Source organism: Bos javanicus, chromosome 15 (genome assembly GCF_032452875.1).
Source record: "Bos javanicus breed banteng chromosome 15, ARS-OSU_banteng_1.0, whole genome shotgun sequence".
In the NCBI taxonomy this organism is placed as follows: Eukaryota; Metazoa; Chordata; class Mammalia; order Artiodactyla; family Bovidae; genus Bos; species Bos javanicus.
In genome coordinates, this window is record NC_083882.1 from 57,493,217 (window position 1) to 57,518,748 (window position 25,532).

Sequence of the window (25,532 nt, forward strand, 5' to 3'; positions counted from 1 at the left end):
GCAAGTATTTAACCATGCTTGGAACTAGGACTCCTTACTGGACAATCAGAATGGATATTGACTTTAGTTCTGGAGCACTTTCCTGGAGGCCAGAGCTGTTCCAGGGGTTAATGCTACATGTACCTCATCCTGGTGAAGGTTTCCTGGAGAGGAAGGGCCAACCTGTGAAGGGCATGATGCCTTTAGAGGGTTCAATTATGAATTTTTTTTCTTTTTCCCTGTCATAAATGAACAACCAGGCTCATTTATGACAGAAAAAGAGAAAAGAAAAACAAAAACAAAGAATGGATGCTTTTGAGTTGTGGAGAAGACTCTGGAGAAGACTCTTGAGATTCCCTTGAACAGCAAGATCAAACCAGTCAATCCTAAAGGAAATCAATCCTAAATATTCATTGGAAGGACTGATGCTGAAGCTGAAATTCCAATTCTTTGGCCACCTAATGCAAAGAGCCAACTCAGTTGAAAAGACCCTGATGATGGGAAAGATTGAAGGCAAAATGAAAAGGGGGCTGCAGAGGATGAGATGGTTAGATAACATCACCAACTCAATGAACACAAATCTGAGCAAACTCTGGAAGATAGTGAAGGACAGGGGAGCCTGACATGCTGCTGTCCATGGGGTTGCAAAGAGGTGAACATGACTTAGCAACTTAACAAAAACAAATGGTTGTGTCTTTGAGTGTCAACAACATATCAGCCCTAAATACACTTCTTTAGTAAAATACTTTGGATGGGATTGCCAAAATTGAAGTAGTGACTGTTTATGAATGTGGAATTGTAGGTGACTTCTATTCTTTACAGTTTAATTTATTCATTCAGCATACATTTACTGAAAGCCTTGTAAATAGCGGGCATTCCTAGATTTCAGAAGTAAGACAGGGGCTGTTTCTGTTACTTTCATTGGTGTTATATTTATAATCAGAGACTATTCCATAGAGTTAATTAAAGAAGTTCTATCAAATATATGAATGGTAAGAAGAAATGTCCTGAGAAGAATAAATCCAGAACTTTAAAAAGATTAAATTGTATTTATTAAAAATGCATGGCAAAAAAAAGTTAACAAGTTATTTGTATAGACACCTAATTTTTTAGCAATTCATTTAGTATCCATTTTAATGTGAACAGGTGCTACTGAATGCCTATTTAATGTACAAATGTCAATACCATTTTGAGTGACAGGAAGAGTTAACTTAGACACATTCCATCAAATTTAAGATGGTCAAGACTGTGGGGAGAGTTCTCGTATTTTAATATAGCACAATGCTATTTATGTGTATATTTCTATTTCTTAATGAAGTTTCCTATGGGGAAGAATGTCTGATTTTAGAAATTGGTAAGGATTTTCAGTGCTTATATCAAATACTGGCCTTCTCATGTTTTTAGAACATAGATATGTATTGTTTTATTTCTTAGTATTTTTAGAGAGACAAAAGGAGAGGAAAATTGGAAGTAAAGTTAGAAAAAGATTCTGTGTCTTTGGACAAAGAGAAAATTTAACCAGACAAGAAGGTCTTGACTAGCCAGTTCTACAACTAATCCGTGGTGACTGACTCAAGTACAATCCAGCCCAAATATTCAAAATCTACTATTTCACACATAGGCTCTTTCCATTGATTAACCTACTAGATATTCATGCATAAAAAGCTCTACTAATTGCATTTCTGTAAAGCATTAACCAGAAAATCAATAACTTGTCCTAAGCAGAGAAATTTAAAATGTCTCATATTCATGGCCCTTCTGTTGATTGTAGAACCTGTTTAGTGAGGTTTCTGTTTCTACCTCATGTATAGTGATGTTGCAGTGCTGTGTGGGGAAAGCACATTATGCTTGCAAATGTTGCGGAAAAAATATCTGGGGAATGGAGGACTCCAGTTGTTCTCGGGTGTTGTCTCCATTGATGAGGCCAAGCATTTGCTCTGACACAATCTCATTTCAGCTGGGTCTCCTTTTAAGGAGGCTTCAAATCCTTATCTCTTCTGGTGAAAATAATACTTGGAATTCTTTTGGGGGCTCAATATATTCAGACATACTTAAATTCATTTGTGTTTGGAACTGACCTCTTATCCCTGATCCCCCTCTCATTAGCTACTCCCCTTCTTCAAAGTATAGTGAAGTAGTTTTTAAAACTTTTTCAACAATAATTATTTTTCCAAATAAAATTTGAACATGACTGCTCAATATATATTTATATAAAGAAAGGGATTCTCTGTCAAGGGACTCTTTCTTCCAATGTCGTCAGTGAAATTCCATGGAGCATTCCATGAAAACCTCTGGAATAATGCAAAGAACACTTGCACAGGAATTAGAGTTGCAATCCCTGAGTTGTTCAGTAATTCAGTTCATTTATTAAACATTTTCAGTATGCAAAGCACTAAAATGCTAAGGGGAAAAAGGCCCTCAAGAGACTTAACCTTCAAGTGTGGGAAAAAAACAGGTACAGGAAAAAGTTCTAGATGCTTTACAAGGTCAGTGATATATATTGATCACTCTGGACCTTGGTTTTTGGTAAATTAAAATAAATAACTTCAGACTACACATAGAACTGTGCTTTTGAATTGTGGTGTTGGAGAAGACTCATGAGAGTCCCTTGGACTGCAAGGAGATCCAACCAGTCCATCCTAAAGGAGATCAGTCCTGGGTGTTCATTGGAGGGACTGATGTTGAAGCTGAAACTCCAATACTTTGGCCACCTGATGCGGAGAGCTGACTCATTTGAAAAGACCCTGATGCTGGAAAAGACTGAAGGCAAGAGGAGAAGGGGACAACAGAGGATGAGATGGTTGGATGGCATCACGGACACAATGGACATGGGTCTGAGTGGACTCCGGGAGCTGGTGATGGACAGGGAGGCCTTGCGTACTGTGGTTCATGGAGTCGCAAAGAGTCGGACACGACTGAGTGACTGAAGTGAAAACACATAGGACCTTACTACTCTCACATGCTTGACCCTATGATTCCGTTACTCTGTGCCATTGAATTTGGATCACAGAGGAAAGCCGCTGGAAATGGACGTGAGACATGAAGGTACAAGGACTGGATGCAGCACGTGCATCTGTGAAATTTTTGTAATGTTGAGAAAAGTATACATGATAGTCAGTGAGATAAGAGTGAAAAAATAAATGCATAGTTGCTAAGGAGCAGAATTACTGGGCATCATCTTCAGCTATTTTGAAATGCTCTTCTACCTCCACGATGCACAGGAAACCCAGCTTTTCCCTGATAACTAAGCTCCCTTTTCTACTGAAGGCCTCTTATCCTCCAGCTTCATCTCCAATCCAGTTTCACAAGATCAAGGTCATGCTACCAAAAGTCTCTGCTTATTTATTCCAATAAAAAGAATCACTCTCCATTGAGAGTGCATGTTGATAATTTATATAGAAGAAGGTAAGGGAAGAAAAATTGCAGCTGTATGAATTTAATACAAATTAAATATAGTTAATTTTAATTATTTAATAATATGATATAAATGCATCAATTCAAAGAAGTAAGGCAATGATGACAGAATGTGATGTCATCAGGTAAGAATTATAATAGTAATATTATTATTCTTATTTATATAAGCCACAGTCTTCCTGGAGTTTTGGAAAAGGAGAAGAAGTACACTAACCTATACTTGGGACCTTATTGAATGGGAAGAAGAGGAGGTAAGATGTTAAGAGACCAGGAGATAAAAACTGGAATAACATATTATGTCGGAAAACACTCACTGCCTTAATGTCTAAGCAGAAAGCAGCTAAACCCAGCTCAGTCTTCCCTTGATTTTTTTTTGTTTTACTAACAACATTGTTATTTTATGAATATAATAGACACCAATGATAAAATATGTACTTTTTTCAGAGCACTTCTTTAATGTTTCCTTAAATTCCATTAGTGGAAAATCATGCCAATTAAAATATAGCTTAGGGTTTAACCTGGAAATTATCTTGCATCTAATTTTTTGCAAGTTGCTTCTTTGCCAAGACTCAACCTAGAAGTAGGCCAAATTCCAAGAATTTAGTCAATATTGGATGATTTTTTTTTTTTTACTTTATGCCTTAGATATTTAATTAACTTTAGTTTTTCTCGTAGGAAACCCTTCGTCCCCAGTTCGAAGCAAAGTATTACAAGATGGAGCGAGTGAATCCTATCAGTGGAAAACCTGAACCACATCAGCCTTCCTCAGACAAAGTCACTCGTCTTCTTGTTTCTATCTCAGGAATATTCTTCATGGTAAAGTAGAACCATCAGTCTCAGAATATTGTGGGATTCCAGGGTTAGAAAGAAGTTCTAAAATACCAACTCATATTGTGACCCTGAGGGGGTAAGCAACTGTATCCTGTTCAGTATGTTGGTGGTACATACATACTATTAAGCAAAATAAAAATCACAGCAGGTCATGCAGTAATTGCAGAGGGAGTTTGCATATGTTTTTAAATAAAATACTGTCTGGGAGAAACAAAGATCATCTAAGAAAAAATGGAAATTATGTAAGTCATCCTAAAATTAGATCCTCTGTTTTAAAACCAAGCATTCATGTGACAGTTGAGATTTGAACAACATATCACGCTAAAACAACTGAGGCTTACACTGTTTATTTTGACTCTAATGTAACTCAGTTCTTTAAAGGAAATGTTAAATTTATGTACGATTTCTTGGAAAAGTAAATTTCTTTAGCTTTTGGGGTCAATGTTTTGGATCTATGTTGTTGCTTTTATTTTTTTAATAATGCAAAACGTGGATGTCTCTTCCGGTCTCCCATTTTGTAGATTTCCCTGGTGATCACTGCAGTGTTCGCTGTTGTGGTGTATCGCCTGGTTGTCATGGAACAGTTTGCATCATTCAAGTGGAATTTCATCAAACAACACTGGCAGTTTGCAACTTCCGCTGCTGCAGTCTGTATCAATTTTGTAATCATTATGGCACTGAATGTTGTAAGTGTTTACAATTTTTCAGTAGGTGTAAAGTGGGTGAGTAGAGGAGAGGTCTGTGTTTCCTTTATATTTGGATTGGATTTATAAGAAGCCAAAATAAGGCTAAGTATCATTTCTGGCAAAGACAGTTTGGCTTAACAGGAAGTATTTCATTTGTGTGGTTTACATGATTTTTTAAAAAAATTAAAATCCATGACAGTTGTATTGTCTTCCTTGGTCTTTGAATTTATAGTTTATTTATTTATTTTTATTTTTGGTTGTGCTGGGTCTTTGTTGCTTTGCACAGGCTTTATCTAGTTGCAACAAGCGAGGGCTAATCTTCTTTGTAGTGCCCTGGCTTCTCATTGCAGTGGCTTCTCTTGCGGAGCACAGGCTCTAGGCACATGGACTTCAGTAGCTTTGACACACAGGTGCGTGTGGAATCTTCCCAAACTGGGGATCGAACCAGTGTCGTCTACATTGGCAGTGGATTCCTATCCACTGCTCCAGCAGCGAAGTCTTGGGTTTATAACTTGATTTAGTGATAGCTTCCACTCATCAAGTATCTAGTGTGTGCTGGAAATGGTGCTATGCTCTTTATTTAAGATGCTATGCTCTTTTCATTCAGATAAGGAATTGTTAGGTTTAGAAAACCAGTCCAACAAATTCAAACTCCGAGAATTTATTGGAAAGATATAGAAAATTCTGTTTGAAAGTGTAGCCTCGTTACCTCCAAGACCTCATGTGAAATGGAAAACAGTTTCTCCATTTGCATTTCTCTGAGACTAAGTATATTTTCCTTCCTTCCTTTCTCTTCATCTTTCTGTCTTTCTCTCCCTGTTTCTCCTTTCTCTCTCTCTCTTCCTTTCTTCCATTCTCATCTTTTTTTTTTTAAAACAATGATTCTATTTGCATTTGTTTTCATGGGGAAGAGACTGTTTTTATCAGCAAAAGACTATATTGCCTAATAATGGCCGCTGTTTCAGTGTCTGGTGTGCTGGTGCATTGATATGCTTTTCTTATCTTCATTGACTCTAACTTCATGATCCTGTTGGTCAGTTTCTGTAGTTTATTTAACTTAGATCATCCAGTGTTTTAATGTGCTAATTTCTCAGAGAGTGCATGTGATTGGTTCAACATCACATATACCAATTAACTTGTGAACCAAATGTCTGTGGCTGAGAGGACATTATGCTTAGGTCTGCCCCTTTAGCAAGGTCTGTGGTTGGGGTCCTATTTTCTCTGAAGACAGAAGGCATTGACTGGCTCATTTAGAACAATTTATTTTCTTTAATTCTTCCAACACCACCACACGATCAATATTCTCTCCATTATGTAAATAAGGAAACTACAATTCAGAGAGCTTAAATAACTTGTCCCAGATTGTGCATTTAATAAGTATTAGTGCTTGCATATTTATTTACATGATAATTCATGTAGAGAGCTGACCAATACACACATAATGATGTTGATACCATAAACAGGTAATATGTATCTGGGTCCAAACTAGATTGACACTGGTGTTATATGATTAGTTGGGAAGGGACTGGAACCATTTTCTATTTAACTTTAAAATAATCAGGGAAGTTCTTAAGTGAAAAGTGAATAGTCACTTGAAGAAATGGGTAAATTTCAATGCAAGGACAATAGTTAGTATTTTCTACTGGAGTTTGCTTTCTTCAGGTTCAGTTTATTTGCAGAAGGAGAATATTTTTTTACTGTATCTCCAAGTAAGCCATACAGTATTTTAATTTATGCTTTTGACTCATGGATTGAAATGAACAATAAACATTGAAAAACTACAGAGCTAGGATGAAGAGGGCTGTGTGATAATCTATGAAAGGCAGTATAGGTTGTATGTTGCACAAAATCACCACAGTGAAGGAGGAGCCATTCACAACATGGGTTTTATACAACAGATTTTTATATCTTTAATTCTTATGTTAACTGTTCAAGCAGATAGGGAAAGAAATTGTTTAAGGAAAAGCAGGCTTTAGTGGTTAATATATTTATTTCTAGGTAACACTAGCGATAAGCTAGTATGATTTTAAATTGATTCATTTTCCTATTCTTGGTAGGTTGGTTGAATATTAAATTTTAATAGTATTTAAGTACATGACATACAGTTACATAAGAAGGATATATAATTTCACTTGATTTCGATGGGAATACATCTGCATTTTGAAGAATGACAATAAAATGTTAATAGTGGTTATATTTCAGGAGTGGGATAATATTTGATTTTATATTTTTTTCTGTTCATTCAAATGTTTATCTCTATATGTAGGTTTTGGTTTATAATCAGAAAAAAATAGTCTTTACTTTTAATACATAATACCATGATAAAAAATCTGGAACAAATCAGAATCGGAATGTACTTTTACTTTGTATATGAGTCACTCATAAAACCACAGCCACTTGGGTAGCTTTAGGTAGCAATTTCAAGTCATTTTTAAAATTTTGTCTTTCACCAAGTAGAGCAAAGGTTTACTGATGGCTGCATAGCATCCCAGGACACTCACATGCAGGCGTGCACACACGCACACGCTCTCTCTCTCTCTGTCTCTTTCTCTCTCTCTCTGTTCCTTCTGTTCTCATTTATGCTCTCCCCCTCCCTCCTGCCCCTCTGAACACTGTCCAGGCTTTCATCAGTTTGTATTGTCAGTTCCTCAACATACTGTCCAGATAAAAAGTAATGGACTTTAAAAACAGGCAAAACAGAGATTTGCTCCTTGACCTGTGTGATCCTGACTACCCTGCATAACATCTTTGAACTTTAATTTCTTGATCTTTCAAATGAGGGTAATAAGACAAATGCCTAGGGGGATTGAAAGATGGAATGAAATCTGCTTCTAGTGAATAGAAGTGTTCAATAAATGCTCATTTTCTTCCTATTTGTTCAGTGCTTTGAATTTTTATTTCTCTTTATAAGTCTATTTATACTCTCATTTCTTTTCCTGCAAAATACAAAATTTTCTTTATTTTTTTTTTCCGTTTTCCTCATCTTTAAATAATAGAGTTTGATTATTGCCCTTTAGTTCAAGATACAGGAATGCTGATGATCTTTTCTTTGATCCTTCTAAATTCTTCAGGCCAAATCTGCATTTGTTAATAATTTTTTACTCTCTGTTCTTTATTATCTGCTACCTATAAATATGTAAATACTCATAGTGCTGGTAGAGAGAAAATAAATCACATATAGGTTGTTGTATTATATGTTTTCATCAAATATACATCTAAATATAAGAAAATTGAAATGTTTACTTATTTCATACAGAAATCATACCATTACACTATGGTAATTTCAGTAGTCTTGTTCTTCTTATGTCTTAAATTTTATTTTATCCTTTTTTAAATCCATTGTTTATTAGCATTGAACTATAAAATAGCTACATTGTTCTTATAAAACTAAAGACAGTATAAGGATATTTAAAATATTAGATGAAAGTTACTTTTCTCAATCCAAAATGCCAGTCTCCTCCCTTCCTACCATAAACTAATTGTACCCATTGGAGATAATCAATGTTAATGGTTTCATGTCTGTAAATCTCCACTCCCCCCATCAATTATTATTGCCTTCAAAAACGTACCCTGTGTTCCTGGGTTTATTTGGCAATTTGTTCCAGAGACCTACCGATCTTCAAATACATCTTAAGTACTGAAATGGGCTCATATTTTTGAAGATGGACAATATTTCACAGACAAAGACAATGAAGAAGACAAATATGATTAATTAATTTTTGCTTGGGAAGGCAAGCATGACAGCTCTGGTAACAGAGCTTCCACATTCAGTGTTCATTCCATAATCCCTACCCAGAAAATTACTGATCATTTCAGTTAAACTAAAGGACGTGTTACAATCAGAACTGCATTTGAATTAATTAGGAACTTTTATCCTCAAACATTTTCCCTACAAGTTCAGTTCAGTTCAGTCGCTCAGTCATGTCTGACTCTTTGTGACCCTATGAACCACAGCACACCAGGCCTCCCTGTCCATCACCAACTCCCAGGGTCCACCCAAACACATGTCCATAGAGTCAATTAAGCCATCCAACCATCTCACCCTCTGTTGTCCCCTTCTCCTCCTACCCTCAATCTTTCCCAGCATCAGGGTTTTTTCAAATGAGTCAGCTCTCTACATCAGGTGGCCAAAGTATTGGAGCTTCAGCTTCAACATCAGTCCTTCCAATAGACACCCGGGACTGATTTTTAGGATGGACTGGCTGGATCTCCTTGCAGGCCAAGGGACTCTCAAGAGTCTTCTCCAACACCACAGTTCCAAAGCATCAATTCTTCGGTGCTCAGCTTTCTTTATAGTCCAACTCTCACATCCATACATGACCACTGGAAAAACCATAGCCTTAACTAGACGGATCTTTGTTGGCAAAGTAATGTCTCTGCTTTTTAATATGCTGTCTAGGTTGGTCATAACTTTCCTTCCAAGGCGTAAGTGACCTTTAATTTCATGGCTGCAATCACCATCTGCAGTGATTTTGGAGCCCAGAAAAATAAAGTCAGCCACTGTTTCCACTGTTTCCCCATCTATTTGCCATGAAGTGATGGAACTGGATGGCATGATCTTAGTTTTCTGAATGTTGAGCTTTAAGCCAACTTTTTCACTCTCCTTTTTCACTTTCATCAAGAGGCTCTTTAGCTCTTCTTCACTTTCTGCCATAAGGGTGGTGTCATCTGCATATCTGAGGTTATTGATATTTCTCCTGCCAATCTTGATTCCAGCTTGTGCTTCATTCAGCCCAGCATTTCTCATGATGTACTCTGGATAGAAGTTAAATAAGCACGATGACAATATATACCCTTGAAGTACTCCTTTTCCTATTTGGAACCAGTCTGTTGTTCCATGTCCAGTTCTAACTGTTGCTTCCTGACCCGCATACAGGTTTATCAAGAGGCAGGTCAGGTGGTCTGGTATTCCCATCTCTTTCAGAATTTTCCACAGCTTATTGTGATCCACACAGTCAAGGCTTTGGCATAGTCAATAAAGCAGAAATAGATATTTTTCTGGAACTCTCTTGCTTTTTTGATGATCCAGTGGATGTTGGCAATTTGATCTCTGGTTCCTCTGCCTTTTCTAAAACAAGCTTGAACATTTGGAAGTTCACGGTTCACATATTGCTGAAGCCTGGCTTGGAGAATTTTAAGCATTACTAGCGTGAGAGATGAGTGCAATTGTGTGGTAGATTGAGCATTCTTTGGCATTCTTCCTATTATCAGTGATATTGCAAAAAATTGAAATTTGACGAAAGTTTCCACTGATGTACCATACCCTAGTTTTGTATTATTCCAGGTGCTTCTCAATCCCCAGTCCCTTGACCTCTGATTCTATACCCCCTCTAGTCTCTCTCCTCAGTGACCACTCCTTCCTGAGAATCACAATTAACTCTCCAACATACACTCCTCTCACAGGTTCAGACACAGCTTCTTCTCACTAAGTTTATATTTTTGATGAGGTTTAACGTATTCTCCCTTCCAAAGTACTTGCATTTTACAGATAAGAAGACCTCTAGAGAGAGACAGGTGAAGACAGTACTATTCTTATTATAGAAACTATCCTTTGAGATCCTTAAAATCCCACTGTGTGTGTGTGTGTGTGTGCGTGCATGCCTGTGCTCAGTTGTGTTCAATGGACAGTAACCCATCAGGCTCCCACTAGCTCTACTTCTTTAAATACAAAAGCCTGTGTAAATACCTAGAGCTAAGTACAAGCATCCATAGTTCCCAGGAGAAAACAGCTGACTTTTCTTTTTTAAATGTTTATTGCTACTTGTTGAACATTTGGCATAAAGACAGGGATTCTTGGAAGTGAAATAGGCCATAGAACTTGTACTTTGCCGTTGCAACTAACTCAGGAGAAAATTTTAAATTGGATTTAGCATCAAGCAAGAACTATGTGACAGAGGATGAGATAATTGGATGGCATTACCGACTCAATGGACATGAGTCTGAGCAAGCTCCAGGAGTTGGTGATGGACAGGGAAGCCTGGCATGCTGCAGTCCAGGCGTTGCAAAGAGTCAGAGACAACTGAGTGACCGAACTGAAGAACTATGCAGTCTACTCAACAAATGTGAAGGGAATGTTACATTTCTCAGATTCAATCCATATAAAAAATTCCTTCCGAATTTATGCATTTCCTTCCTTCTCAGGATGTTAAGACACTTCACAGATTATCAAACAGTCCTACCAAACACATGAACACATGGGATTAATTTAAAAGCTTAATCAAATAAGGATAGATGAATATCAATTGATATCAAAATATCAGACCCTTTAAAAAAACATACCACCAAAAGGATTCACCTGGAATACCAAATGCTACCTTTTGCTATTTTCAGACCAACACTAAATATACAGCTCATGGAAATGTACTTTTTGTTCCTTAATAACTTGACTTCGTGAAACTATATTCCCCAAATTAGGGATTTGGACTCAGTCAAAATACTCTATTAATCTAATATGTTTTTTGGCTATATGTCATATACATGAAATTACAAAATAAGTGCATGGAAAATAGTTTAAATCAGCCAAATATGTTTAATTGGAACTTTTCATATTTAATGGACACAGACTGAAACCTTAAGTCATTATTCATGCATTACTTTTGTCTCCTTCATCATGTCAGTGACTAACGAGAATTGTGCTTTGATAACATATCTCCTATTCATTCCCTGCTCCTCAGGCTCGCTTCTGCTTCCTTAGTTCAGCCAGCTACTTAGCATTTTTAACTTGGACTGTTGCTTCAGCCTGATTAGTCTTCCTGTCTGTATTTTCACCTCTTCCCATCTCCCTTTCACTCCACTGTTGCAATCGCCTTTCTAAATTGCAAATTTGATCATTGTAATTTTGTACTCGAATCTGTCTAACAGGTTCCCACTGCCTCTGATATCAATGGCAAGGAGGGTTTCCATTATTAAAATCGGTTTTCCCTTCTCTCCTCATTAGTGGTGTGTCCCGTCCCCTCCCTGTCTATCACACCCTGCATTGCAGCCTACAGACTCACTTGTGCTTGCTCCCTGGCATTCTGCTGTTTCGCACCCATTTCCGGGTTCGCAGTGCTTCCTCTGTTGGCCTTTATTTCCTTTTATCTCCTTGGAGAATATCTCTTCATCTTTGACAATTCCAGTTAAGGATCACTTCCTTCTTAAAATTTTTCTCAGTTCCACATATGAAATGAAATAATCTTTTGTGTCTCTTCTCATAGGTACTTTGGCAGGTCTGTTCTCCATTTTTATCAGATTCTCCTGGTAGAATTGAACAGTCTTTTGTGACTATTCTTCTGTTACAGTGCTTGGGACATGCCTTTTCTCCCCCTATCAGGGTATCAACTCCTCAAGAACTGGGACTGTAGCTTCCTTGTGTTTGTATCTCCAGGTCTTGCCGAATGACTAAAAGACATTTAGAATATATTTTCGAAGACATTTAAAATATTTTATTCTTCAAATATCCTAACATTTTGAATATTACATTTGCTCAAAATTATTTTTGTTATTTGAATTATATTTTCAGTGTCTTTCAGGTTTTCTGCCCTTGTTATTTTAATTCAAATTAATGATCAAAGTATACACATTCTCTAAGCTTTTAAAATAGGTGGATCGAGCCATTCCTAAAGAAATGTTCAATTTGGGAGAGAGATATGGGTCAAGATAATAAAAATTTGATGACAGGCCAGTTTTACAGATCATAAAAGTAACTTAAAGGATTGTTTCCTGTTTTTTATTCATCAAATCACCTGAAACACTTTTGAAAAACTATAGATCCCTGAGTCTCATTCAGAATCTTCTTTGTAGGACTATGAAATCTGTATTTAAAACAAAAAATAACCTGTAATGCTCTCCAAGTGATTCTGATCCAGTCATTCCCCAAAATAGCATTACAAAATCAGTGATTTAAGGGATATAAGGTAATTTTGATACACAGCCAAAATCGGAAATCACATATTCCAAATACAGAATACAAATAATTTAACAGTAGCTAAAATTTCAAGTTATTATCTTTAACATCTTTTACCAAGAGGACAGCTAAAAAACTTCAAAGCCAGAATTTAAAACCAGGACTTTATTTTTATAAATCCCATCATCCTTTTTCTTTTTTATTTTACTGACCCTGAAAATATGCTATTGAAGATACCATAAATAGCATGCTTAGCCACCATCAGGAAATATTTCCAAAAAGTTTTTAATAAAAATTTAAAATGCCATTATTTTTTAAGTGTATGTTCTTGTTGCTTGACAACAAGATTCTTAATTCTTAATTTATCTTAATTCTTAATTAATTAATTCTTAATTAGTTTAAGAATAGAGTGCAATAGCATGACAGCTGTCTGGTCTCATGATTAATGCATAATTTTGAAGAAAAAAATAGAAACATCACAGCAGAAGTACTCTTACAGTTTGAAATAGCTGGAATTAAGCCAATTAAACTATTTCAGCATTGCCAATAAAAGGATGAATTCCTTTTGATTTTCCTCCTCTCATTTTAGAATCCATGTGCCATGCATAGAGCATGCTTTAACCAAAAAAAAAAAAAAAAGAAAGAAAACCCTTGAATATACTGGGCTGTTGTAAGTACTCCATGCTTGTTCTGGACTCATCCACATTATTTATTTATATTTTGCCACTTTATTTTTTTTGATTGAAGGATATTTGCTTTACAGAATTTTGTGGTTTTCTGTCATACATCAAGAATCAGCCACAGGTACACCCATGTCCACTCCCTCCCAAACATCCCTTCCATCTCCCCCCATGTCTTTAGGTCTGTTCTCTGTCTGTTTCTCCATTGCTGCCCTGAAAATAAATTCATCAGTTGCATCTTTCTAGATTCCATGTATATGCATCAGTATATGATATTTCTCTTTCTGACTTCACTCTATCTAATAGGCTCTAAGTTCATCCATCTCATTAGAACTGACTAAAATCCATTCATTTTTATGGCTGAGTAACATTCCATTGTGTGTATGTACCACTGCTTCTTTATCCATTCATCTATAGTGGACATTAGGTTGCTTCCATGTTCTAGCTATTGTAAATAGTGCTGCATTGAACATTGGGGTACATGTATCTTTTTCAATTTTGGTTTCCTCAGGGTATATGCCCAGGAGTGGGATTGCTGGGTCATATGGTGGTTTTATTTTTAGTGTTTTAAGGACTCTCCATACAGTCTTCCATAGTGGCTGTATCAATTTACTTTCCCACCAGCAGTGCAAGAGGATTCTCTTTTCTCCACACCCTCTCCATCATTTGTTGTTTGTAGACTTTTTGATGAGGGCCATTCTGACTGGTGTGAGGTAACATCTTATTGTGGTTTTGATTTGCAGTTCTCTGATAATGAGAGATGTTGAGCATCTTTTCATGTGTTTGTTAGCCATCTGTATGTCTTTGGAGAAATGTCTGTGTAGGTCTTTTTCCCACTTTTTGATTGGGTTGTTTTTTCTGATATTAATTTGTATGAGCTGCTTGTATATTTTGGAAATTAATTATGTCAGCTGTTTCCTTTGCTATTATTTTCTCCTATTCTGAGGGTTATCTTTTCACCTTGTTTGTAGTTTCCTTTGCTGTGCAAAAGCTTTAAGTTTAATTAGGTTCCACTTATCTATTTTTGTTTTTATTTCCACTACTCTAGGAGGTGGGTCATAGATCTTGCTTTGATTTATGTCATCGAGTATTCTGCCTATGTTTTCTTCTAAGAGTTTTATAGTTTCTGGTCTTGAAAGTAGGTTTTTAATTCATTTTGACTTTATCCTTGTGTATGGCACTAGCAAGTGTTCTAATTTCATTCTTTTGCACATAGCTCTCTGTTTTTCCCAGCACCACTTATTGAAGAGGCTTATCTTTGCCCCATTGTATATTTTTGCCTCCTTGGTCAAAAATCAGGTACCCATAGGGTGTGGGTTTTATCTCTGGGCTCTCTATCCTGTTCTATATTTCTGTTTTTGTGACAGTACCATATTGTCTTGATGACTGTAGCTTTGTAGTATTGGACTCTTCCACATATTAATCCCCTTCTGTCTCTAGAGTCCAGAGCGTGCATTTCTATGTTTCTTCCATGGGCCTGATCCCCAAAGACCTCAAAATGTACCCAAGTTTCCTTAACTGATAATTACAATGCAAAAAGGCCTTGACCTCAAAAGGAAACAATAACAAAAGACTCTTAATAAGAAGATTGGCTTTTTAAAATGTATTTGTTTAGTTTGTTCATGTGTATGGCAACGATTTCTAGAAATTCAAAAAGGAGAATTCCTGGAAAAGTGAAGACTCTTTTTGTTTCTGCATTTGCCATTTGGAGCTCCTGTTTACAATGAAAGTTAGATTGTGAGCATCTGACTTGGAGATGAAGAGCATTAAAGCAAATGTAGGACTCCTGGATTTTGCCCCTTGACAGCAAATGCCTTTGCCACTTTTTCCCAATGGATTTCCCATGACAACTCAAAGCATTATTTGGGGAGATGATGACTTTTTCAGCTCAGAATGCATTCTGAAGTCCTCACCACAGCCTATGAGACACCAAAAAAGTATTTCCCTCTGAGATCTCTCTGATTCGCCTGTTACTTCCTTTGCACCTCCACCCCATCGCTCTTATTCCTCCACCTTCAGGAGACACACCAAGTGCATGGCCGGCTCAGGCATTTGCACTCATTGTTTCCATGTCTCCCAGATACTTAGCCCCATCTCTCTTTGGCTCCCTTACTCCAAGTAGCTCTCTGCTCAGATGTCTCCCTCTCTTAGAGGTTTCCCTGACCAGCTTCTACATAGCACTCTACTGCTCTCTACCCATCAGCCTGCTTCATCTCTCCTCTTAGTACTTGGCATCTCCTGCCAAGTACATATTTCTTTGTCATATGTCTCTGAGAACCAGAATTTAAATTCCATAATGATAGAGACTATATTTGATTCACTGTCATTTGTTTCCCTGGATAGTACCTGACTCATTAGAAATTTCTAATAAATACTTTTAACCCAATGTACATGACTAAGAGAATATTGGCTTACTGAAATGGACTCATGAATGATTTTTAAAGCTTGGGTTCACTACGTGGTATTTTATGTATTTTTAAAATTTATTTTATTTATATATGTATTTTAAAGACACACATATATTGCATATATATATATGTATAATGATGCAGATTCATATAATGTATACATACACTCTTTCATAAATTCTTCTTCCTATCCAACTCTGTGACCCCATGGATTGCATCTCACCAGGCTCCTCTGTCCATGGGATTTCCCTGGCAAGAATACTGGAGTGGGTTGCTATTTCCTACTCTAGGGTATCTTCCCGACCTAGAGATTGAACCTTGGAGGTGTCTTTTGCTTCTCCTGTATTAGCAGGTGGATTCTTTACCACCACAATACCTGGGAAGCCCCCATACAGTCACTACCTGTATATAATGTAGTAAGCAGAACAACTGACCCTGAATCCCTTTATTTTCTCCTCCCTCAGTTATATCTCCATTCCAACACACACACACACACACACACACACACACACACAACTTCCCCTGTCAAGGTTGCTGTCATATACCATCTAGTTGGTTATATTTAAATTATGGTTTCCTTGTACACTTTGTGGGTGAGTTAATGAGTCACACTGCAAGGACTGTTTTGTAGTTTATCATCATGACAGTGCCAGTAGGCGGTAGCATTTGGGCCTCGGATGGTATAGGCTCTCCACTACTCTAGATGCCCTTCCAAAAGTGGTATTTCCAGGGGTGGCACAGTGGCTTTTCTGACTGGTAAAATTCCTTCAAAGATTATTAGATTATTATAGTCCCTTGGGGCATCAGCTCTAGATATTGCCATCCTGGGCTTATGGGCAGGTCTATGTGCTAAGTCCTAAGATAAAGTCTGAAATTGTTTATGAGACAAGGCATAGCATAGATGCTACAAGAGAGTCTTTATACCAAATACTGACTTTGCTTCTTGCTTAGAAGTATTATCTCAGGCTAGGTACTTAACATTCTAAACCTCAGTTTCCTGTTCCATAAAATCATAACATCTATTTGATAATATTTTTGTAAGGACAAACATAAATAATATACACTGGGTTGGCCAAAAAGTTCGTTCCAGTATCCATAACATCTTACAGAAAAACATGAATGAACTTTCTGTGCAGCCCAATGGAAAACACTGTTTGGCACCAGCCAGATACTCTAAATGGCAGTTACTTAAGTAAAATTTTCTCAGTCTCCATGAGGGCACTAAATTCAGTGCTTGAAGCCCAGTAGCTACTCATGGACTATTTGCTGATTGATAAGGCTTTCTTATCATACTCTTTGGAGACCCTTCTCTAATCATCTTAGTTGATAAACGGGGCATGGAAAAGAGTAAAGTCAGGAAAACTTTGGTGCTCACAGATTCAAACTTATCTAATTCCAAAATTTGAAAATGATAACTTGTGTGTATAGTTTTTAAAAAAACTGCACCAGGAGTAGAATGAAACTTTTGTACTCAGTATAATCTTTCTGTCTGAAGATACCGCTTCAGATCTTAGGAAGAGATAGTTTGAATCATGGTTAAGATGAATAATCACATTAGTTCTATTGAATGAACAGCCAGGGAAGGTGAACAAGTTTTAATGTGTCCATATACCTTTTTGATTTTGCATGCTGATAGGCAGGGTTACTTGAATTTATAGTCTAAAAAATAATTTGTTTAATTTTGAAGTTATGTAATTATATTACATGCACACATATATCACCCTTCTATCTGTAGTAAATATATGCTTCCAGCTGTATTTACTTGTAATATTGTGAAATATGTTTTTTTTTTCCCTTGAGTCTGTATAAGTTGTGAACAGAGTAAGGTGGGACAAGGAGAATATAAAAAAACAAACAAAAAAATATTCTGACAGATTATAAAAAAATGTTATAAAAATGTTTACGTAACTACAGATTCAACAGATTTGATTAGCAAATCTTATTTTAAATAAGCACCAAACCAACTTTGTTTTGGGAAACAAAGTGAATCTTGTTTTAAATAACCACCAAACAGCTGTGTTGTTTGGGAATACAACTTTGTTCACTGTCTTTGTCATAGTTAGGAAAATTGTTTATCAATAGTAAAGAAGACATAGTTCCACTAAACCTTCCAGTGTAGGAAAAAAGCAAATATAATTTGGTTATCAAATCCCAGGTCAGACATTAACTAGCTGAAACTCTTTGGGGTATATACAAGTCTCTTTTGTTTGACTTATAAAGTGAAAATAAAGACAGCTAGCAGAAAGGTTATTGCAGAAATCATGTCTGTATATAGCCACATTTACAACATGTTTTTTTACATTTTGTGTGTTCATGTATATAATGCACCACATAGTAAGATTTAAAATGTGCTTCTTCTTAATTGAAAGAAGTCATTGCACTTTGTAGAATAACTTTAGATGTTTCATTGAATAGTCTAAATAACAGTATTTTCTAAAAGAAAATAACATTAACTGCTTTCTCTTATTACAGGCTTATGAAAAAATTGCTTACCTTCTCACTAATTTAGGTAAGTCCACTTTTCTTACTTCACTCCTTAGTAAGAAAATAACACGGACATATCAGTCTGTGGTTTCTTTACATACTTTAGCATTTTTTATATCAACTTTGGTTGGATAATTGTCAATAAAATGAAAGAAGGGACCTAGGAAGTTGGAATTCATCGTATAACTATAGAGAAGCAAAGTATATAGTTACAAAATCCTAGTAGAAATTAACAAACCTAGTTCTGCCTACTTGGGATTGCTTTCCCCCCTACCTTTTCAGTTCTTTGGGATTTTCCCTGCAACATTTATTTTATCACAGTGTCATATTACATGTACACAACTTACAAGGCACAAGAGTATTAAGAGATTTATGATAAATACCAGTCTTTGCACATTGCCCATTCTTGCTTTCCATATCCCTGAGGTAGTGCTTTTTAGCAGTTTAATCATTGTTTTCTGTTCTACCCTATTTCTAAATTGCATGCTACTGCTGCCATTCTTGAGTTTTCCAGCTTTGGGAAGTGATTGCCTTCCCACACTAAAAGACAGGAACTTCGTACTTTATTCCCACAGTATCCTGCACCCTCACACTTCCCCAACCATCTCGAGGTAAAAGCAGACTGTTATTTCTCCTTCCAAAGCACTTGTACTGGCAGCATTAGCATATGAATAATTGGTGTTCACATCGTTTATCTACAGAACTATGCTCATATCTAAGGCATGATGTGTACTGTGGTGGCTTTCTTTCTTATACAACCTTTATATTTTCGTGAAGCTAATAATAACTTTTTTTTTTTTTTGCTTAAGTGTCTACACATACTTGCCTTGATTGATCCCGAACTTCCTGCCGTAACTCTAAATTCTCTCTAAATGCATTAAAAACATCAAATATTGTACTGACTTTCTTCTGAGAGGTATCCTCCCTGAACCACTGTCTACTCCAGTCTCAATAGGTTACCCTCTGGGCTTGTGCTCAATTGCATACACTGCTTTGACCAGCACTGTGGCAATTCCTTCACTTTTTATTTTTTCAGTTGGACAATACTTTTTGGATCCTTTGTTTCTTCTGTCTTATTTTCTTATTTTGCTACCTGGAAAGTAAACATCTCAAAACCTTGAATGTCAGAAAATACCTTTATTTCTATCCTCAAACTTAAATTTTGGTCCCCTAATTTGGGTACAAAATTTTTATTACAGAGTTGTTTGAGCAGCGATCTTTTATATTTGAGAACTCAGCAGAGCCAAGGCATTGAGCTCAGGTAGACTCTCCTCCTTTACTATTTTGTTTTATATCACAATTCTGTGACAGTAGTATCCCAAGTTTATCGATAAGACAATCAATGTAATTAAGTTGCATGCGTGCAAAGTTGCTTCAGTTGTGTCCCACGCTGCAACCCTATGGACTGTAGCCAGCCAGGCTCCTCTGTCCATGGGATTCTCCAGACAAGAATTCTGGAGTGGGTTGCCAGGCCCTCCCCTAGGATCTTGGTTAAATCCCTCGTCCATCTTCCCAACCCAGGGATCAAACCCGTGTCTCCTGTGTCTCCTGCTTTGCAGGTGGATTCTTTACCGCTGAGCCTCCAGGGAAGCCCAATTAAGTTAATGGGTAGAATTTAAACTCAGATGTGGCAGACTCCACTGACTGGTGGAGTAACTGTATCACTCCATTAGGATATGTTGCTTGCCTTACAGTGTGTTTACAGATGCGAGTAACATGAGAAGAGACAATGTATAGGGGGAAGAACTAGCCCCTAGTTAATAGTCTGGCTGATAGGGTCACTTGGAAATTACATGACTGTGAGCAAGTTTTTTATTCTTTCTATTCTTCCATCTCCTCTTCTTCTCTCTGCTCCATCTCCTTTTCTTTTTTTGAGTCTCAGTGTCTTCATTGGTAAAATGAGAATGAGAATAGTTGCTGTTTCACTGTCACTGTAGATTAGCTGCCTGACACATGACAAGTGCCCCATAAATGGGAATGATCTTTTTCATTGTTCTTTAAACCCTCTGAGCTATAGTTTCTTCAGTTGGGTAATAAAACACTTGAACTAGATATCTCAAGGCTTTCTTCTAGCTCTGATTCCTTACATTTATTTGCTTGTAAAGTATTTTATGCCCAAGATGAAAGCAAACCTAAGCAAGTAATTTGGGGGAACCATAGTATTAATTATAGAAGCAGAATATGCTAATTGCCAGGAATGCCAGTTTTCACTTGATATTTGATTTTTCCTTCTATAACTCATACCATAATGCCTGTGGACTCATAGCTGTCAATTAATAATGAGCTTTATAAATTTAAATTAATAAAATATTGATATTTTGTTTAAAGAAATGTAATGTCATTGCATGTATCTATAAAAATAATATGTATGCAATATATATGATATTAAATTCTATATAAATTTAGGCTTGCAAATTTGTGCTTCAAATTAGAAATTAGATTTTACTTTCTAATTATACAAAATACTTTTAAGACTTTGTTTCTTGATTTATTTTTTGCCCAAATATTTTATTTTCAAATATCATACATACACAAAAATCAAACCTTCAATTCTGTCACATTAAGGTTTTTTAAAGAGAATATATAATATTTGATCCAAAGTGATACTTTTTTCAGCCTAGCTTTTCGGTTGTTAAGAATTAGATCAGAATGGTTGTCAGTTGTTTCAAATAATGAAGTATTTGTAATAATGAACAATGATTTATCTGTAGTATTGATTATCTATAAAGATAAACTTAGATTCCAAGAAGCAAATTAGGTCAACTGTTGAAAAGAATTTTTATTTTGTCAGAGCTCAATTCAGGAATAAAAGTATCTATGTCAAGGGAAGAGTAACAATAAAATCAGATGTCATCATACTCATATTAGGCAAACTAGAATTTAATATATAGTTGAGAGGGAAAGAGAGAGACTTTATACTGATAAACAACCTACCAGGTCAGTATAACAGTCAATTTCTATACACCTTTCCACCAACTTTCAAAGCATAGAAAGCAAAATGTAATAGAAATACACAAATAAATTGACAAATAAACACTCAAAATACAAGCCAAGATATACAGGACTGGAAAAGGTCAGTTGTCATTCCAATCCCAAAGAAAGGCAATGCCAAAGAATGCTCAAACTACCGCAAAATTGCACTCATCTCACACGCTAGTAAAGTAATGCTCAAAATTCTCCAAGCCAGGCTTTAGCAATATGTGAACCATGAACTTCCAGATGTTCAAGCTGGTTTTAGAAAAGGCAGAGGAACCAGAGATCAAATTGCCAACATCTGCTGGATCATCGAAAAAGCAAGAGAGTTCCAGAAAAACATCTATTTCTGCTTTACTGACTATGCCAAAGCCTTTGACTGTGTGGATCACAATAAACTGTGGAAAATTCTGAAAGAGATGGGAATACCAGACCACCTGACCTGCCTCTTGAGAAACCTGTATGCAGGTCAGGAAGCAGTAGATAGAGCTGGACATGGAACAACAGACTGGTTCCAAATAGGAAAAGGAATACGTCAAGACTGTATATTGTCACCCTGCCTATTTAACTTATATGCAGAATACATCACGAGAAATGCTGGGCTGAATGAAGCACAAGCTGGAATCAAGATTGGCAGGAGAAATATCAATAACCTCAGATATGCAGATGACATCACCCTTATGGCAGAAAGTGAAGAAGAGCTAAAGAGCCTCTTGATGAAAGTGAAAGAGGAGAGTGAAAAAGTTGGCTTAAAGCTCAACATTCAGAAAACTAAGATCATGGTATCTGGTCCCATCACTTCATGGCAAATAGATGGGGAAACAGTGGCTGACTTTATTTTTCTGGGCTCCAAAATCACTGCAGATGGTGACTGCAGCCATGAAATTAAAAGACGCTTACTCCTTGGAAGGAAAGTTATGACCAACCTAGACAGCATATTAAAAAGCAGATACATTACTTTGCCAACAAAGGTCCGTCTGGTCAAGGCTATGGTTTTTCCAGTGGTCATGTAGGGATGTGAGAGTTGGACTATATATAAAGAAAGCTGAGCGCCAAAGAATTGTTGCTTTTGAACTGTGGTGTTGGAGAAGACTCTTGAGAGTCCCTTGGACAGCAAGGAGATCCAGCCAGTCCATCCTAAAGGAGATCAGTCCTGGGTATTCATTGGAAGGACTGATGTTGAAGCTGAAACTTCAATACTTTGGCCCCCCGATGCGAAGAGATGACTCATTGGAAAAGACTCTGATGCTGGGAAAGATTGAGGGCAGGAGAAAAAGGGGACAACAGAGGATGAGATGGTTGGATGGCATCACCGACTTGATGGACATGGGTTTGGGAGGACTCCGGGAGTTGGTGATGGACATGGAGGCCTGGCATGCTGTGGTTCATGGCGTCACAAGGAGTTGGACATGACTGAGTGACTGAACTGAACTGATAGAGTATTTAAATATCATAACTGGCAGGCTTCCTTTAAACATATATAAGCTGTATGCTCAAGAGAAAAGTGAATATTCTTTTGAGACACTTGATAACTGACATAACTTATCCATGTAATTTGGCTACAGTGAAATTGCAACTTTTTTTGTCCCAAGGCAGAAATCACACAGGACACATGTGTGGATCATGAGGGAATGAAATTGGAAGTGAAGTGAAGTGAAGTCGCTCAGTCGTGTCCGACTCTTTGCGACCCCATGGACTGTAGCCTACAGGGCTCCTATGGTATTTTCCAGGCAAGAATACTGGAGTGGGTTGCCATTTCCTTCTCCAAAGTTTTCTCCAAAATTAGAAATGGAGACCCAAAACAATCTTACACAGCGGATTTTTAAAAAACCCACAGTCTTATTTCTAAATAAGTTTTCTGTTTAATTTACAAACTATTTAGAAGGAAACAACAGTGAAAACATAACCATGCAGAAATGTCGGTTCTCCTGACAGCTCTCCCTTCTGCCCGTCAAACAGTCACTCTTGTGGATGCCCCACAGATCCTTCCTGTTTCTGACAGTTGTCTGCTTTGGGCTTGGCGCTCCCCAAGACCTATTCTGGAGTTCCCCTGGATAAAGTTTCCTCTTTATTCTGTGCTTTGCTTGTGCATACAGTTTGGCCTATCTTTTCCTTTAAGTCAGAGCACATCTACTTTCTATCTTTCTTGAATTTTCAGTTACATTAGAATATATACATTAGATGTGCATATATATTTTCTATCCCTTATTTGGATATCCAGTGGGAGCTGAGGCTGAGGTACATTCTGCCATCTTCATCCAGTTTTATGAAGATGTTGCTTTATGTTGTTATCTATTGTTTGCTATATTTTGAGAAGTCAGAACCCTAAGATGTAAGTTGACAGAGTTCTTAAAATCATTTTATCTAAATTCCTAATTTCACAGATTATAAAACTGATTGCAAAATACATGCGGACACCTGCCTGAGGTTACCAGCAAATTAGGTATAAGGTTGAGATAAGAACTGAGCTTTTCTGACTAATGTAGCCCTCTTTTTTCTTTACTAATCCACTTTAGTCTGCATATAAAATATTCCTTTTTTAAAGAACTCTGTAGACAGTTAAGTTCTCTGAATTAAGTATAGACATTTGGAATGAAAGACTGATCTAATATTTATGGTTACCTCTAAATGACAGGAGCAGAGAGAATCATGAAAATCCTTATGTCTTAACAACAGATATCATACTTTTATAGTTGTGGAAAATGTCTAAAGATTATCTCATTGGATCTTTTCAGCAATTCTGTGGAACAGATATTATCATTCCTATTTTTACAAATGCAGACACTAGAACTCAGAGGCATTGAATGGCTTATAGACTCAGTAAATGACTGGACCAGACTTTGAACATAGGACTTCTGATTCTGTATTCATATTTTTTGTCATTTACTTCATCTGTGTAAGCACACTCTATGTTCCTTTTAGAATATCCTCGAACAGAATCTGAATGGGAAAACAGCTTTGCTTTGAAGATGTTCCTCTTCCAATTTGTCAATTTGAACAGTTCTATCTTCTATATTGCTTTCTTTTTGGGGAGGTAAGTCAACTTCATACACATTGTCTTTGCTCAGTGACGGAGACTGTCAACAGTTTTATTGACAGTTTGTTAACAGAGGTAGCAAATTCTTGTCCTCTGCCTTGAAAAACTGTCCCAATGAATCTTCACATGCTTTTTCAAATCAAGACTTAGTATAGTGCTTCTGGCTGCCACTCCCAATTAAAGTTGAAATAAAAAGGTAAAGCCATATACTTGAATCACTTTTCTGTACAACTGAAACTAACACACCATTGTAAATCAGCTATACTTCAATAAAATAAATAAGACCTATATGCCATGCTGGGGTTGAATTATGATTCTCCAATCATTAGTGATGATTTTGTTAAATAAGAATATTTTTGTATAAGCCCAGAGTACACTTCCTTAGTGTGGAAACATACCTATCATGGTAAAATTTTTTTCTGAATTTGCTGCAAAATATAAAAAAGAAGCATATTAAGCTACCTGTTCTGGTTTGCCATATGCTCAACACTCCAGCCAGTGCCATGGAAACATACTGAAGCTAGAAAATTTTAAACTAAACAATTCAGCACATTTTATTAATAGTCACTAACTAGGTCAAAAAGACATTAAAACTCTACAAGTCAGTATGGAAAATGTCATTTGGTTGGTTTGTCTGTACTTTCTCAACCCGTTGATAATGACTTCACACACCACTCTTCCTTTTTAAGTCAGGTCCTTTGATGTGTAAGCATGGCCTAAGTCACTGTTTGGGTACAAATTGCTCCAGAGAACACTTACGTCTACCCACACTTGCACTGGTTGTAATGCATTAGTAAGTGTTCTTCAGTCAACCCCGCCTAAACACTAATGAATTAAAATGGCTTTTTACAGATTTGTTGGCCATCCAGGAAAGTACAATAAACTTTTCAACCGGTGGAGACTAGAGGAAGTAAGTAACCTTGTAAGGGTGGGGGTGGGCATGGATATGGGCCAATGACTGTGGGGGAAAAGGGGGTGGGAAAAGAGAGAAAGGGGAGGTGAAACAGGCAATTTCATCTGTACTGAAGACATGTTTTTGATAAAGCAGGAAATCTACGGGTTCCTAAGAAACCAAGTCTTCCAAAAAAGAGGGTGTACGTTAAAACCCAAGATCCTGACCTCAGAGCTCTTTAATATACTATCAGAACCATGTCT

General features: G+C 36.8%; 1 protein-coding gene across 8 annotated transcripts in view; it reads left to right on the forward strand.

Moving 5' to 3' along the window:
* The window catches only part of ANO3 (anoctamin 3), a 446,396-nt gene that overhangs the window by 387,721 nt on the left and 33,143 nt on the right, over positions 1–25,532 (forward strand). For all 8 annotated transcript variants that reach the window (XM_061380965.1, XM_061380964.1, XM_061380963.1 and 5 more), the window contains 6 exons: positions 3,562–3,644; positions 4,069–4,209; positions 4,746–4,910; positions 18,356–18,392; positions 24,263–24,374; positions 25,230–25,287. In XM_061380965.1, the coding sequence (XP_061236949.1) occupies positions 3,562–3,644; positions 4,069–4,209; positions 4,746–4,910; positions 18,356–18,392; positions 24,263–24,374; positions 25,230–25,287 (596 nt within the window). The remainder of the gene's footprint in view (positions 1–3,561; positions 3,645–4,068; positions 4,210–4,745; positions 4,911–18,355; positions 18,393–24,262; positions 24,375–25,229; positions 25,288–25,532) is intronic.